This window comes from Periplaneta americana, chromosome 14 (genome assembly GCF_040183065.1).
Source record: "Periplaneta americana isolate PAMFEO1 chromosome 14, P.americana_PAMFEO1_priV1, whole genome shotgun sequence".
Lineage (NCBI taxonomy): Eukaryota > Metazoa > Arthropoda > Insecta > Blattodea > Blattidae > Periplaneta > Periplaneta americana.
The window spans coordinates 141,857,228-141,874,353 of NC_091130.1; the positions used below are offsets into that span (position 1 = coordinate 141,857,228).

The following is a 17,126-nucleotide window of genomic DNA, read 5'->3' on the forward strand; positions in this document are numbered from 1 at the left end:
AATAAATAACTAGCGACAATTGAAACAATTATTTGTAATTAATGAGGAAATAATATTTTCAAAACAAACTTTCCTAGATTGAAGTTTCCTTTAGAAAAGAACCACGTTAACTTCATAATAGATAATTGTAGCAGCCCTAACTGTTGGGATTTACCTGCCTTGAAGATTAATTTATTGATATTTATCCCCTTAACACGCTTCATCTCGTAATTTTGTTGGGAAACTTCAAAGGAACTGCCACGTTTCTTGGGAGTCCCAAGTTGATTCTTCCTGCACTCCACGTGTATATAAAGACAGTCTGTATCAGGCGATGTATACAGCGAGATAGCCTCCTATCAAGGAAACCACAACACGAGGTCTTTGCCAGACAGCGAGGCGTCTGACATTCAAGAGGAAAACATTTAGTTTCTGTAACGCCATCACAGAACGAAGACATGGAAGCAACGTTCCCAATGGTAAGGAATCCTCAAAAAGACGATGTCCGCGTCAAGAACGTGGCCCGCCAAGTATATCTGTGTGTGAAGAAAGACGAAAGTGGAGCCAACGTTATGGGCACCAAGACTCTGAGCGATACAGTCGATTCTGAACGTGAGTATTCTAGTGCATTTGATTAGTTAATAGCATGACCACACAGATAACACTTCCACTAATTTATGGGTCTAACATTCAGCTCTTCTGTAATGTTCAAAGCAACAAAACGCTTATTTATTATTTACTCAATTTCATATATTGCTTCAGTTTTTACTTAGCGTCATTTTGGACTGTAGAAGTTAATCAAAAGCATTCTATTTATAGAAAAGACATCACCACCACCATAATTTTGACACAGAAGTACGTCTTTCTCATCAGGGGATGTAGGAGGTAATTTAAAAATTGACCGACACATATAAAATGCATACCACTCCTCATATCGTCCCCTTATTCTCCTTGTCGCATTGTTCTCTTTTTCGCCTTATTCATCCTGTATTCACCTTGTTCTACTAGTTATCAGCTTGTTCCCTTGCCGTTCCCTTGTTTTACAAGTCGTTCCATTGTTCTCCTTTTATTACCCATGTTCTCCTTGTATTACCCTTGTTCTCCTTGTATTCCCCTTGTTCTCCTTTTACTCCCCTTGTTCTCCTTGTATTCCCCTTGTTCTCCTTTTACTCCCCTTGTTCTCCTTGTATTCCCCTTGTTCTCCTTTTATTCCCCTTGTTCTCCTTGTATTCCCCTTGTTATCCTTCTATTTCCCTTGTTATCAATGTATTCCCCTTGTTATCCATGTATTCTCCTTGTTCTCCTTGTATTCCACTCGTTTTTCTTATTATCCCTTGTTCTCCTTGTATTTCACTCACTCTCCTTGTATTTTCCTTGTTCTTCTTGTATTCCACTCTCCTTCTTATCCCTTGTTTTCTTTGCATTCTACTCGTTCTCCTTATATTCCACTTGTTCTCCTCGTATTCCCATTGTAATCCTTGCATTCCTCTTGTTATCCTTGTATTCCCTTTGTTCTGCTTGTATTCCCCTTGTTCTCCTTGTATTCCCCTTGTTATCCTTCTATTTCCCTTGTTATCAATGTATTCCCCTTGTTATCCATGTATTCTCCTTGTTCTCCTTGTATTCCACTCGTTTTTCTTATTGTCCCTTGTTCTCCTTGTATTTCACTCACTCTCCTTGTATTTTCCTTGTTCTTCTTGTATTCCACTCTCCTTCTTATCCCTTGTTTTCTTTGCATTCTACTCGTTCTCCTTATATTCCACTTGTTCTCCTCGTATTCCCATTGTAATCCTTGCATTCCTCTTTTTATCCCTGTATTCCCTTTGTTCTGCTTGTATTCCCCTTGTTATCCATGTATTCTCCTTGTTCTCCTTGTATTCCACTCGTTTTTCTTATTGTCCCTTGTTCTCCTTGTATTTCACTCACTCTCCTTGTATTTTCCTTGTTCTTCTTGTATTCCACTCTCCTTCTTATCCCTTGTTTTCTTTGCATTCTACTCGTTCTCCTTATATTCCACTTGTTCTCCTCGTATTCCCATTGTAATCCTTGCATTCCTCTTTTTATCCTTGTATTCCCTTTGTTCTGCTTGTATTCCCCTTGTTGTCCTTGTATTCTACTCGTTTTCCTTGTTATCTCTTGTTCTCCTTGTATTCCACTTGATACAGTCGATTCAGAACGTGAGTATTCAAGCTGAATTTGAGTTCAGTGCAGAGATAGGCTAATGTTATTCATAGAGTTAAGGAAAGGTATGGGTGAAAATTTGGAAATTTTAATAGAAAATAACACGTTTCATTTTTTGTAGAAAATTAACTACAATGTCTAGTTTACACTTTGACAAAAGTTTTAGTTGAACCCGACGTCGGTTGTGTTATTAATTACGTCATCTTTAACCCTTAAATTGACAAAGTATCCTATAGGAAGCAACAGGTTAATAAGCTAAATGCTATAATTTTAATAGAACAATAGAAAATAAATTGGTAGGAAAATTAAAATTTCACAATACTATAATATTGTACAACATATAAAATATGGACATTGCGATAGTTGTTTTCTTTACGGTCCGACACGATTTAATAAACTAGTGTGAGAAATGAAGTTTTGCCAATTTAAGGGTTAAATATGCTACTCATTAATTTTAAAATGTATGCAAGATTTTAAGGGTATAGGCATATGTATTAATATATTTGAAAAAATCTTTTCTTGCTTTTTTATTAAAAATTACGCAGTTTTTTTCTGAATCCAGTGATATATAGTTTATTAATTATTTATTTTTGTTATTTAAATGGACACGTTCTAACACAATACAGATCAGCTAAGACATTCACTTTCAGTAGCGATCAAACATCCATAAACTATTCAGCATCATGCTACTCGTGTTTATTACGGTAGTTAGAATTGCATTACAGCATAAATACAGTACCTCCTCAAAAATTTCGAGTCAAAACCATTTAGCACGGCGGTCGACTCACAACTGCATTACGCATAACATTTACTTGTCTGTCTGTCTGTCTGTCTATCTATCTGTCTATGTATCTATCTAACTGTCTATCTATCTATCTATCTATCTATCTATCTATCTATCTATCTATCTATCTATCTATCTATCTATCTATCTACCTACCTACCTACCTATCTATCTATCTATCTATCTATCTATCTATCTGTCTGTCTGTCTGTCTGTCTGTCTGTCTGTCTGTCTGTCTGTCTGTCTGTCTGTCTGTCTGTCTGTCTGTCTGTCTGTCTGTCTGTCTGTCTGTCTGTCTGTCTGTCTGTCTGTCTGTCTATCTATCTATCTATCTATCTATCTATCTATCTCTCTGTCTATCTGTCTGTCTGTCTGTCTGTCTGTCTATCTATCTGTCTATCTATCTGTCTATCTGTCTATTTACTTATTTATTTACTCTGGTGGAGTTAAAGACATCAGGCTTCTCTTCCACACCACCAGAAATACAATACAACTTCCTCATGTACTATTTCGATTTTTGCTGAAATATCCAGTATTTTTGGAAAAGTAAACGGAGAAAACAAGAAAAATTATACATCAGTGCAATTAATCTACATTAATAACGAGTGACAATGAATAAGACATAAAAAACTGGACATACAACAGAAAAAAAAATTGGTAAGAAATTAAAATTTCACAATACTCTAGTATTGCACAACATACAAAATATGGATATTGCGATAGTTGTTTTCTTTACGGTCCGACAAGGTTTAATAAACTAGTGTGATAATTAATGAAGCTTTGCCAATTTAAGGGTTAATTACGTCATGTTAAAGATGCTACACACATCACACTGCCATCTAGTAATGCGACCATATCAAATACCTTACTATAATAATACCGCACAGCTGTATACTAGTAGCATTGGCGTGAGTGCGAAAAATCACGGACCTGACATCTAGCGCAGAGGGATGGAATTACGTCCACATATACAAATATTAACATAGCGAGATTCGGACTGTTGTTTAAAACGTGAGTTACTAATGTGGAATTATACATGAAACACTTAAGGAATGTTTAATAACATTTAATGTAAAATTATTATCTTATATCAAAGCTGCATATTATGAGAAATATTGCATACTTATATTACTTTCCGTAATTAATTGTTACATATTTTTTCTTTGGTTTACCGAGACAAAATCAATCTGATATTAGGAATGAATTTACAATAATGTTTTATATACGCATTGCTGACAACTGCAAAGATAAAATTGATAGTAATCTGTGCTTGTAATAATTAGTAAAGGCATGTGGACAACAATAAAACTTAATTTGATAAAACCTTAAAATCCAATACATTTTAACTTTATTTATTTATTAGGTCTAAATAAAAAACTAATTTGTATTTTTCTATCAACACAAAGACGAAGGAATTAGGCCTACTAAAGAAATTTGTTGACTTACGTTTTATGAACTCTCGGAAATCGAAATTACGATTTGGAGCAATTTGTAATGCTGCAATTGTCACAATTATAAACAGCACATATACACCCTAACATTTTAACACTAGTACTAATTCATAAAAAAATTAACTAGCCCAGCAACAATATACATTGCAGTTGATTACAGCTTGTTTCGCGAGTATCTCCACACCGGCAGGTAGGTAGCAGCACCATCGTCGTTCGCACGTAAAACTGGTAGCTGTCCGGTATTATTACAGTAAGGTATTTGGCCATATACTGCCATACGTTATATGACATTTTGTGATACCATCGCTTAACTTTGAACAAAAATAGGTGCCATCACTTATACCCCAATCTCCGTATGAAAGAAACACTTTTACTATTAATAATTACCAATTATGATGCTAAGTCTTCCATTTATCCTTTGCAGTTGACTTCTCCCTTTATTACTACACGACTGCCGAGGAAGCGGAGACGAAATTGGTACTTTTAGTGCATCAATCGACCAATATCTGCCTCAGTTTTACACGAGACAAGAAACTACAGCAATCGGTACGTCAGAGATGTCCTTCATCTAAAATAAACTTAATTACAGCACAAAATAACTATCCTAGTTTTGTGAATGAAAAAGAAATACGGTGTGATCCGTTTAGGAAGACATAAAATGAAATTACCATGAAATTTATACTGGAGGTGCTGTAGAATTCATTTCATTTCCAATGTGATACTGAAACACGGGAGTTTTGTATCATCATTGTTACCGCACAGATTTTGGATTTATTGTTAATAGTTCAGAGAATAGAAGAGAGAATATCATCGAAATGATAGCCGTCCACATCTTGGATTTAAAATATCGGCATCCTAATCAATTCAAATGAACAAAAAAGAAAATGTAAATTAATGTTAAAAAAATGCATAATGAAATTTTAAAAAAGAATATTCTGCGACAAGATGTGGTGGCTATCAAAACGAAAAAAAAAATTATTAAAAATAAATAATATACATTGAATATTATAAAGATGAATAGAGATGGTGATTGATGATGTTCAATGAAGATTTTAAAATGGTTGATGCAATTGTCTGAAGAGTCTTATCACGAACCTTTAATTTCCTGAGGATCTCCAATGTAAATTTGGGAATTGTTCCTCGCGCACCAAACATAAGTCCAATGACATTCCAGTCTTCAATATTATATTTATGACATAATAATTAAAAGTAACATACATATACGGTAATTTATAATTTTACACATTAAATATACAATTTTTAACACAATTTCTAAAATCAAATATTTAATATAAGTTGTCTTGTCTTGCACTTATGTCTAGTTTTAGTGCAAGACTCAACCACCTTAATATGCTGTAGCCCTTAATAGTAATATGCGTTACAAGAGCGGTATGTTGAAGTTTTCATGTTCGAGGAAAAGATTGAAAAAGCGAAACGTAGTTGAGCTTTTTTAATTCCCGAGAATTGAAAGAAAACATACTGCTCGTGTATCGTACATTATTTTGTGCGAAGATCGTTTATTAGATACCTGAAAGAGGAATTTCTAATTAGTTGCAATGAAATCTCCATCTTGGTTTCTGTTCAATGACGGCAAATTTTCAAAACAAAAAATATCTACTGTACCTTCAACATTGTTGCTTTAAAATGTTTTCTGTGTTTACTATACTCCAGCAGGCCGTGATATACGTCTGTCTTTTTTTCCCCCCTGTCTATGATGAGTCTGGAATCTTGTTGATTTTTTCACGGCTTCCTTAATGTTACTTGCATCACGAATGCAGTAACTTTAGTGGAGTTGTAGAGTTTACTTAATTTTTGCAAATATTTAAAAACAATAATTAACAGTGCAATTTAGGTGAAATTGCAGTGGTAAGTTTCCAATTTATAATTATTACTATATTGCACGTCTCTAAAAATAATATGTTAAAAGCCTAAAGCAGTAAAATCAATATGTCACTTAAGCGGTAGGTAAGAAGAGGGAAATTGTTATTTGTGTTAGGTTGGGAGTACTGAATGTGGAATTTTAGACTTTCCGCGGATTGGTTTTGTGCGGAAACCAAGCAAATACGCACGATCTCGAACAAAATAAATTTGTATAATTATTTCTTATTAAATCTTGTGACTATTTGCATTTGAATATATTTCTAAATAGTACCAAAGTAGTTAACACTTTTCTTGTCTAATCTTTACTCATTCGTTTCCAATTATTTCATTAATTCTTTCAATTGTCTTTTTTAACCAAAAAGAGATATAAACCTATCTGCTTTTGTAGATTTTTGTTATTATTATGCATTAGTTTTTTAATACTTATTTCTTTATTCATTAATAATAATGTTTAATTTATAAATTTCTTCAGAATTTCTTTTGTAAATTGACATTCAAGAAAAATATGAATGTCATCCTCTCTTTTTTCACATAAAGGGTAAATACCTTGAGGTATATTACCTCTATTATTTCTTAATCTCCAAATCCCCAGGCTGAACCAGGCTAGCCTAAATGATTCTTTCATTTTAGTATTATCAATATATGCACTTCGTCCGCACACTTTTTATAATCATTAAAAATATTAGTGAACGCATTTCATTAATGCTACTAAAGACATTTTTTCTTGTAATATTTTTACATCTAGATTTTATTAAATTTTAAATCGTTGCGCTGTTGCTAGTAGCCCAGTTATGCCATAACCATCCTAATCCTATACTATAATAGTACATTATGCAACGAGCCTATAATGATAGTAATTAAGACGCGAGTATGTTTGTATATGAAACGAGCGCAAGCGAGTTTCATAATTTTCATACGAGCGTCTTAATTACCATTAGGCCTATAGGCAAATTTCATACGACTTTTTATGCTCGACCATATTTCTAACTTGAAATTATTCATAAGTATTCATGTTATGGTTATCTAAGTGAGGAGTGGAACTGACCTTCTTAATTGTGAGATGTGCGCAGACGCGAAAGTATTGATTTTTTCCGAGGAACGAATGTCATTGACCTTGATATAATCTAGAGAGTAAACTGAATATTAATCTTGATATAACATTGAAATTAAATTAGACATTGAAAAACGAGATGACAAATTGAATTTATTTTAATATTATTTACAATTAACGCTAATTATTATAGTAACAGAACATAACCTTCTGCGACAGTATTGGATTTCCAGCCTCCATGACATTTCGCTAGTTGTCTTTCGATTGCATATCCGAGAATAATCGATACTTGCGCTTTTACAATGCTACAATGGTGATTTCTGATTGGTTGAACAACTGAACTATAATGAAGAGGTGTACTTTAATGAGGTGCATTAAAGGGCTGCTACCAGGTGTACAATTACTACATTTCGGCATGGTCGAGCATAAAATTTATAATAGGGTTGCTGTAGAATTCATTTCAGTTGCAATGTGGTACTGAAGCACAGGAGTTTTGTATCATTACTTTTATCGCATAAGAAACAAAATAAACAAAAGACCGTTTACTACACAACAATGAGCGAAATGTGTCTTCCATGTCAGTGGAGGAGTGAATACCGATAATGCAATCATATGAGAACGTGAAAATATGCATACCTCTTACGAACTGAAACAGGCTAGTCCTAAAGTTAAGGTCTGGTACGCGGTAAGTCGCTATAATCTGTACAGGCCGTTTATCTTCGCAGAGGAAACAGTTCGATCAGGACCGTACCTGGACATTTGAAAAACTTTTACGAACCACAACTGTAACAGGAAAACAACATGGGTATCGTGTTTCAACAGGATGGTGCACCACCTCATTGGACAACAGACGTCCGTGATTATCTGGATGACACATTTGTTAATGACCAGGCCTCGAGACTTGGGACCCGATACAATAAGTTTACTGTGCATGTACTATAGGTTGTTGACTTGCTGCAGGTAGCGAAAGGTAGAGCTGTGTTGAGGTAGCAACGTTGCTATTTAGAATAGAGTACGGTAGTATGGGGAAACACACACACATGTACATTCTGAAAGTAAATATACATTACACAATGTCAATGTCAAAAGAATGTGAAAAGCATTTATTCTCCTTTCTTTTATAAGCATTAGTGTTTAATTATACACAGTGTTAATGGTGGAAATAAACAAGTAGCAATTTTAATTTCTTCATTTATCCTATTGGTCGTCTTTAGGCAGTGCAGTTACAGTACCGAATTGCAATGTACTATAAGATACATTCTCATTGTCTCAAACGTAAATCTTTTTCGGTTATCTGTCAAACACAGTTTGTACTGTGAAAAGCTGCGCTCTACATCGCATGACGTGATAGGAGCAAAACGAAGAAACCTAACATCATCGCAGTCTCTAAGAGACAGTCCTTTATTCTCGGGTGACTATGTCCACTAATTTGCTGTTTATGTTACACAATGTTCCGTATCCGTTATTTTTACATAAAATTGATTTCCACTTCTGTTTTACACGTTCAGTACCCGGTGTACTTGGTGTCTCAACAATTCTGTGTCATTTCCTCAATTAATTTGAGGGGTTCCGGCATCTCTCGCTCTGTCTTTTCTAACCGTGTAATAGTTTCAGACACAGTTTTAAAATAGGTTTGTATGAAAACCAAATTATTCGTCAGAACCTTCAACTCCAGAGCGTTTTCCTTTGCGTATTTGTTGGCATGCATTCTACAGTACCCCCACCCACTGTACGCTTTACCACAATACTCAGTACGCCGTTATGCGGATTTCCCACTGAACTGCTCTATCGGGTCCGAAGTCTCGAAGCCTAGTAATGACTGATGTGGTAGAGGATGGCCAATTATATGGCCTCCAAATTCCCCAGACTTGACATCACCCGATTTCTTTCTCTGGGGTTTCGTGAAGAACGATGTGTATGCACAGCGACCCAGGGATATTCGTGATCTTAGAGCAAAGATTTTCTCAGCTTTTGAGAAAGTTACACCTGAGATGTTAGACCACACATGGGAGGAATTAGCCTCAAGATATGAACTGTGTCGTGTACGCAATTGTGGGCACGTTGAAGTCTAATTTGGACAAAACTCCCATTCTTCTAGAATACATGTACAAATTATTTAACAATGAATAGCAACGGTTCTCATTTTATCACGTTTTTATTTTATGTCTTCCCAAACGGAACATCCTGTATATTAAAGAAAAACCATAATTTATCTGTTGCCAATCACTTTCAATATAGTCTGAACTTGACTGGGTTTAACAAAAGAGTTCTGTTAACCAATTTCAATACGTCATACGTGTCTTCAAATCGGATAATCTTATTTAATAGGAGCTGAGAAATTCTACAGAAGCAGACATGAATGCTGTGGACGGCATGGAAGAAGATCCTTTACGGATCACCAAGGCAGACAGCAGGTTCTTCTACTTCAAAACCTCAGGCTCCAATTGTGCTTTCGAAGTCATGAACGGTAAGTAATCAAGCATTGAACTCCTCGCTACAGAATTCGACATATCAGCCGTTCAGAGCAGAAGTGGTGCAAGTCAAAAATGGGTAATGAGGGTTAAAGTAAACATTCTGTAAAATACAGTGGCGATTCCTCCATGAAGGATATGAGAATGATCCTAAGTTTAATTTCGTGCCTCTGAGGATTGAGAAGATTTTAATTACAAATTTTATTTTTAATGCGTCCCGATGTAATAATTTTCTTCAAACTCCCACTTTCTGTCGTGAGTTGTCGCCACTGCACATCTCAGATCTTAGGGATACTTTCTGAGGAACCATCCAAATATCTTCCAGCAAAAGATTTTTTCTAGCAGTGAAGTTACGGACAGGGGTGAGTGCGGAGGGCAGGGCATGGCTTGCCTTTAACCGCGTTTGAGGATATGACCGCGTATCCTAATACTACGACCCTTCTTTTTCGGTACTGGTGTGGAAACCCTGTCAGAGACTACAATACGAATTTTCAAGTATCTTTGTAGCCTCCTTAAATGCAGTTCATTGGTCATTTTAAAAGAATAGAATAAACGAAATAATAAATAATTTAAAATGATATAATATAAAAAATAAAATGAATAAAAACCAAAATTACATAAAGATAAATAAAAATAAGCTATAATGAAACACAAGAATTAACAGGACTTTCAGATGACAGGACTGCCGAAAGAATATCTGAAGTTGTATTTGATCATTTAGAAGAATTTAGCTGTAGCAAGAAACGAATTGCGCACGCTCTATTATTATTATTATTATTATTATTATTATTATTATTATTATTATTATTATTATTATTATTATTATTATTATTTATACCTGCATCAAAATTTTTGTAAGAACATTGTCATAACATTAAGGGGATACAAATTTTTGTACATAACATTTTTTTTTCGTGAAACTAAGATATAAAAAGTTAGGAGTAATATCCCATACTAAGTAATAGCCTACCTTGTCTTATATAAATGCCCACTTACGTTTTCCACTGTATCTTATCTAGTATTTCTTTTCACAGGTTTTATGGAGGACTACAACTACTTTCTTTGTGTCACGGAATCCAACACGCTGGATGTTAAAAAGCATGAAAATTCCAACTTTTCAGAGGACTTACTCTTTTGTGTGGAACACCTGGACGACTCAACATTTGTCGCCAGCTAGACAAGTCAGACTCTTCAAATTCCATCGTGTGTTCGTCGAAAATAATCTTAAAATATGGGATTTAAATAAACTCACCTAGGAATACAATATAATAAGAATGGACACTGATAAAAGTAGGCTACAGTGGTTCAAGAAATGACCCTTCAAAGTAATTTTCCTAGTTTCTTAGACGTTTCAAGTTGAACCAAAGATAATATGCCTACGTTGTAGAATCATATCCTGGTTTAATTTTCATGAAAATTAGTCGCTGAAAATGAAACAAATAGTCAAAAGATTGAACTACAACCATACACTAAATCCAATTTAGACGAATACCCAATGAGGAAAAGTAATTATACAGGGTGTTTCAAAAGTAATGGTCAATAATTAAAAGACAAAAACTATAAACTAACCCAAGCAAAAAATCTCCAATACACATTGGTCCGCAAATTAACTGTCATCGAGATAGTGTGTATTTTCTGTTGAGATTCCTTGCTGATTAAGAGCAGACATGCAGACATCCCAAACTGAATAATCTAGAGCAGGTGTTCAAAATGCTGTCCATGCATCTGAACGCAACGTTGTACTCTCTCCTGTAGTGAGCTGCAAATCCTCTCGGGCAATCCTGGGTCATTCCTTTATTTGCTGAAAGTAACGTTTAATCGGAAATCGCAATTCCTGAAGTATGTTGACCTCAGAAGTGTAAAGCAGGCACTTTAAACGACCCTTAACATATAAATATAATCGGATGTAAATCCGGTGACCTTGGAGGCCACGGTACAGGCCCTCTTCTACCTAAGGGAATATCGCATGAAGGGTTAATTTTCGGACCAATATTTATTTAAGCTCCTTTCAGTTTGTACTTTTCATCTTAAAATTATTGACCATCACTTTTGAAACGTTCTGTATAAAATACGATAAGAAATCCATATCACTAATAAGAATGCTTATCGTAACTTCATTCTTAAGGGGGGAAGTACACCATTGGCCTGCAAAAATTTAGTGAAATTAATTTTTTTAGCATATATCTCAGCTATTGTAACAGCTAAATGAACAAAACTTTTCATGCTTAATATACATACATTACACTTTATTAAAATACTATTCAGAATATTAAATAACTCGTAATTACCTGTAAAAATAATATCAAATTTGCATGATTCTTTTACTGGAATGTTTTAAAGAACTACATCAACAACATAGTCCAGGAATTTTACATATTCTTCAGGATTTTTTTTTTCTTAAGCGTTACCTTCAATATCAAATTTTATAAACATTTTTATTTGACAAAAATATTTCCTGAAGAAAGAGGTAAAAGATCGTAGACTATGTTGTTGATGTAGATCTTTAAAACATTCTAGTAAAAGAATCGTGCAGATATTTAATTAATTGTATATTTTGTTATGTAAATGCTTTACGGTTGTAAAAAAAATCATTCAAATTTGATATTATTTTACAGGTAATTATTAGATAGTTTAATATTATGAATAGTGTTTTATAAAATGTAATGTATGTGTATTAAGCACGAAAAGGTTTGTTCATTTAGCTTTTATAGTAGCTGAGATATAAAGAAAATGAATTTCATTAAATTTTTGCAGGCCAATGGTTTACCTCCCCACTCAAGTTTCCTCATCTTCAGCATCATGCTTATCCTCTCTCTAGGCTACACTTACACATACACTCATCCTAGTACACGACATAACACATCATGCACAGCGTGGCCCGCCGAAGTGGTGTGCAACTTGAAAATGGGTCACAGTCCTGCCATCTAGTCGCAATGTACGGAACCCGAATCATGCAAGTGTAATGGGTAGGCAATGAATACACACACACACACACACACTATATTTTTTCAATAATTTATAAAATGTAATTTATTAAACACTTCTATTTATGGATAGGCTATGTAAGTTTGTTATGTTTCTACGTAGTTAAGATAATATTTAACTTAATTATGTATCACTGTTTTATGTGCCTTTCACCATGTTCAGTATCATGTATTTATTTGGATCGCATTCTGCAGAAATGAACCAACCCACAAAAAAATGTAATACCTCAGTGATTAAATAATTCCACGTATCCGTATTGTGATCAAAGGTACCTCCCACAACATGCTTCTAGTTAAAGCAATAAGTATGTAGTTATATTTACTTTTCAATTTGTTACGTTGAACTTTAAAAAGTGCATTTTTCTCAGTTTTGACCTACATATCATGTGGATTTATTCCTTTCTGCAAAATCTAGTCCATTTGTAAAACTTAAGTTTTAAAAACAAGTATTGACATTATCTTAATTTTACGATGAAAAATAAAGAATACGATGTTATAAGTCATCCATCTTCAACAGTCTTCTTTTGTTTGATTACCCACAAGGCAGTAGGCCTAACTTATTAGAGTCCGGATGTTTAGGCATTTATTTTGGTTAAAATGGGCAGGAAAATAGGCACTAAAATAGTAAAAATAGGAAGTGAAATAGACATTTATTAATCATAGAATCAGACAAAAAATAGACAAATACTTAATAAACTATCCCATACGGTACTCGCTTTCCTTGGTTATATGTCACAACAAGATGCTTTTTAAGTTGTCAACTGTCATAGTGAGCTGCCTGTCAGAGAGAACGTTTTTCACTGTGGGAAAGACCTTTATACTTCTACTGAAGTGATTGGAGCAAACTTAAAACAACTTATTTCAGAAAGACTGTCTCTACTTTCTTTCAGAGATCGGGAAAAACCGACTGTGTATTGTCTCAAAAAGAGGGGTGTGAGAAGGGATTAGAGACTTCAAAGTACGCGTGACTTGTGCGTGCAAGCGACAACAGTAACGGGAGCTGGAAACTTACTTTTAATACTTCCCTCATCCCCTTTCCTTTCGCTGGTAAACCCCGAAGTGACCTGAGCACTGAGGGTTATACTGTTCAAACATCTTTGTTAAGTGTCATAAAATACGGAATCTGTAGGGGAGAAAAGTTTACGACTTCTTGGAAACATATGTATTGCTGGAGAATAACATTCTCAGCAAATATTTGTGTGAGGTGAATATATATTTTTAATTTGTACAACCGTTCTTTTTTGTTTTTTGATATGATTTATGTGCGGTTTATTTTAAATGCATTAAAATATAGAAAATGTACAATAACGACAAAAAAATTCTATAGAAGGCATTTAATCTTAAAATAGGCAACGGGAGTTAAAATAGGCAAAAAAGGCAAAATAAAAATTGGGCCTATCGTCCCCAAATGTGAGGAAACGTGTTTATCTCTAATAGGACTTTCATACATACACTCAGTTTAAAAAAGGCATTTTGCCTAACATCCGGGCTCTTCATAACAATAAAGTAAAATAAAATATTCTACCGGAAGTTTAACATTTTGCTTTCTATTCTTTCTGCTCTCCGCAGTCTGAGTCTCTGGATAGAGTATGTGCTTCTCATACAAACGGTCCGTGATTCGATTCCCGGCAGGGGTAATGGATATATTATGTGGTGAGGATTACAACCAATGACAAAATTAGTCAAATATAAATAATCCATTCATTTATATTGAAATAATCGGCACAGCACTTCCTACATTGATTACACAGAGCCGTGAATAAAATTCATTTGTTTTATGTAGTTCCACGTAATGCCACTGCAGCGTTTCAACCAGACACAGACTTATCGTGTTAACTACTAGCGACATATACGGCAAGTGGCAGAACTACGATCTAACTTCATTCAATTTTATTAATTTATTTAGCCTGTTTCCGTTGTGTATTGCAATTATCAAACTATAACTCAAGAAATAATTTGAATTAAAACTCTTCTTAGGTCTAATTTAATGTGTAACACTTTTATTAAGCCGCCAATGCTTATCTACTATAATAGTCATTTATATGAATAAGATTTTTACATGAACGTTTTCGATACCATTTTTTGTATCATCTTCAGATGCATTATAATTAAAATTAACAATTAACATTTGTAAATGATTGAAAACCTAGCCATTGGTGTGTGCGTTCTGTGAACTTCTTTTCGTGATTAAGTGTGTGATACATTTAAGGATGTCGCTTGTCTACTAGTAATTAGTGCTAATAGTAATACTAAGCTTACTTAATATCAATCAATTTCTAAAATGCAATATAAAACTTATAGTATAACACCAATACAAAAACTTTTATAAAAGAACACTTGTTTGGTCGTTTTTGTTATTCTGTCTTTGAGTTCTGTTGTGTCTTGCCTTTTAATGGGGCGATTATAACTTTCTCTTATAATGACTATTACAGTAGATAAGCATTGGCGGCTTAATAAAAGTGTTACACATTAAATTATAGCAGCTTATCGGTAACAAAACAAAAATGAAATTAATCTTCTTAGGTCACTTAGTCTTTAGAATTGAAAACTTTTAGCATTAATACAGACAGATCTGAAAATAAAATTGTTGCGTTAGTAGTGGACGAAAAAAAAAAAAAATCTGTTCGTGGATTTCAAAGTCAAAAATAGTGAATACGTTTGGCGAGTTTTGATTATTTTCTTATTTAGGCCTATAACGGTAGGTGCTTGATTTTAATATATTTTTGAGATATTGTAAGACGAAAGTCAAAGTTCTGGAGTTTTTTTTTCAAGATGAACTATTTATTTATTTATTTATTTATTTAACTAGCTAGCGAGTACAAATTACATTTATAAAACAAAAATGTTTCTACCACTACCGCAAGAACCAGGCTCGTGTACGGTGTGGTCTTAGCCAATAATATAACATAAAATTTACAAGGACAGGTTACTAAATACTGTAAGTAACTCAATTCGAAATATTTAATGTAAAATAGTGGTCTGCTCATAAAAAACGAACTTTTAAGAACGTATTTTGAAGTCAGTGGGATGTCATTCAGATGTCTATTACAAAAAAAGGGAATGTGTATGGATTGTTACTTCCCTTCACAGATCACATCTTCTACCGAAATAAATTTAGTTAAATTTCTATGGGTTGTATTATTAATGTTTTTTCCTTAATTGCTTTATTGAATAATACCATACATCATTACAAGTACTTACAATGGAATTAGTAGGGTACGAATTGATGAAGGTGATGCCAGGGATCGTACCTCCCAGGAAAATCATAGGTCTCCTGCTGAATAAGTATTAATTTGACCCTGCCAGGAACAACATTTATCCCCTTTAGCTGCAGAATTTATAGTTCCCGTATTTTATGTTATTAATACAGTACATAACTATTCTCGTCAACAGCTGTGGAATAACGGTTAGCGTATTCAATTCACACCCTCAAAATTAGTGTGTTTCACATGAATTAGTTTGTTGAAGAATCTTCAGTACACGCTTGTAAATCACTAAAACGTAGTAACAGTACTTTACGGTGTCATCCAACTAGATTTGTAAAAGAAGCAAGGAAATTGTCAGAATTTGTCATTATGTTACATATTTGAAAACGCCAGAAAACAGCTTTTGTGCGACTGTCAGCTTGATGTGCTCAGAAAGCACGATGTTCTAGACCTTGGCTTGAGTTGTATCGATTACTGCTCAGCAATTGAATAAACCGAAGAGGGCTGGAGCGAGACTAATAATTTAGATGTGGTGTTACACGACTTGCTTCGATGTCTTTCGGAATCAATTCTACTTTTCAGTGCAGAAACTGAAGGAAAGGAATATATCCCTTAACGACGTCTGTAATAATACGTGAATGAATATTTTAAAAACTCCAGTAGTGAACGTTCAGCGACCAGTACACGTGTCAGCGCAGGGCGCCATCCTATTCTCGTAAGTAATCCTGTATTCACTATTATCTCTGGTCAGTGAAGTTCGTTTTCTTGTTAGACATTCCTAATTCAGTGTTTGTATTCACTTCCTTGTTTTGTTTTCATCTATTTCTCCTCTTATTATTTCAATGGGCTGTTAATTTTTCTACTTCATAACTAAAACACTAAATACCAGTATAAAATCCTTAATAATATTTACAGTTCATTAGTAAGTAAAGGTAAAGCCAACCACATGGCCCAGAGTGTGGGGAGAAATGAATACTCCCACTTTTAAAGATAATCGACATTTAAGGAAAGTATGGGCTGGATTGGGTTGAAATTATAAAAAAAAAAAGAAAGAAAAGAAAATACGTAGTCTATTCTAATTCTGTGACATTTCAAAATTAATATTCTGCAATTTCAACTTTGAATCACATAAGGAAAAAAT

General features: G+C 34.1%; 1 protein-coding gene and 1 long non-coding RNA gene across 3 annotated transcripts in view; one reads left to right on the plus strand and one right to left on the minus strand.

Annotated features, from left to right (window-relative positions):
- LOC138713770 (uncharacterized) overlaps positions 1 to 17,126 on the minus strand; it is a 428,588-nt gene that overhangs the window by 291,991 nt on the left and 119,471 nt on the right. The gene's annotated exons all lie outside the window — the stretch shown is intronic.
- Positions 324 to 13,293, plus strand: LOC138713768 (uncharacterized). Of its 2 annotated transcripts, XM_069846180.1 has the most exons (4): positions 324 to 588; positions 4,817 to 4,938; positions 9,653 to 9,791; positions 10,830 to 13,293. In XM_069846180.1, exons 1-4 carry the CDS (start codon positions 435 to 437, stop codon positions 10,970 to 10,972), a joined length of 558 nt encoding a protein of 185 aa, XP_069702281.1. In that variant the 5' UTR covers positions 324 to 434; the 3' UTR covers positions 10,973 to 13,293. The 2 variants fall into 2 exon arrangements, 1 of the variants encoding a protein (XP_069702281.1); XR_011335986.1 differs by lacking the exon at positions 4,817 to 4,938.

Excerpts from the sequence above, each read along its gene's own strand:
- LOC138713768 (XM_069846180.1), top strand. The coding sequence starts at position 435 with ATGGAAGCAACGTTCCCAATGGTAAGGAATCCTCAAAAAGACGATGTC. Across the intron at positions 589-4,816 it reads CGATACAGTCGATTCTGAAC|TTGACTTCTCCCTTTATTAC; the intron begins GTGAGTATTCTA and ends TATCCTTTGCAG. Across the intron at positions 4,939-9,652 it reads ACAAGAAACTACAGCAATCG|GAGCTGAGAAATTCTACAGA; the intron begins GTACGTCAGAGA and ends CTTATTTAATAG.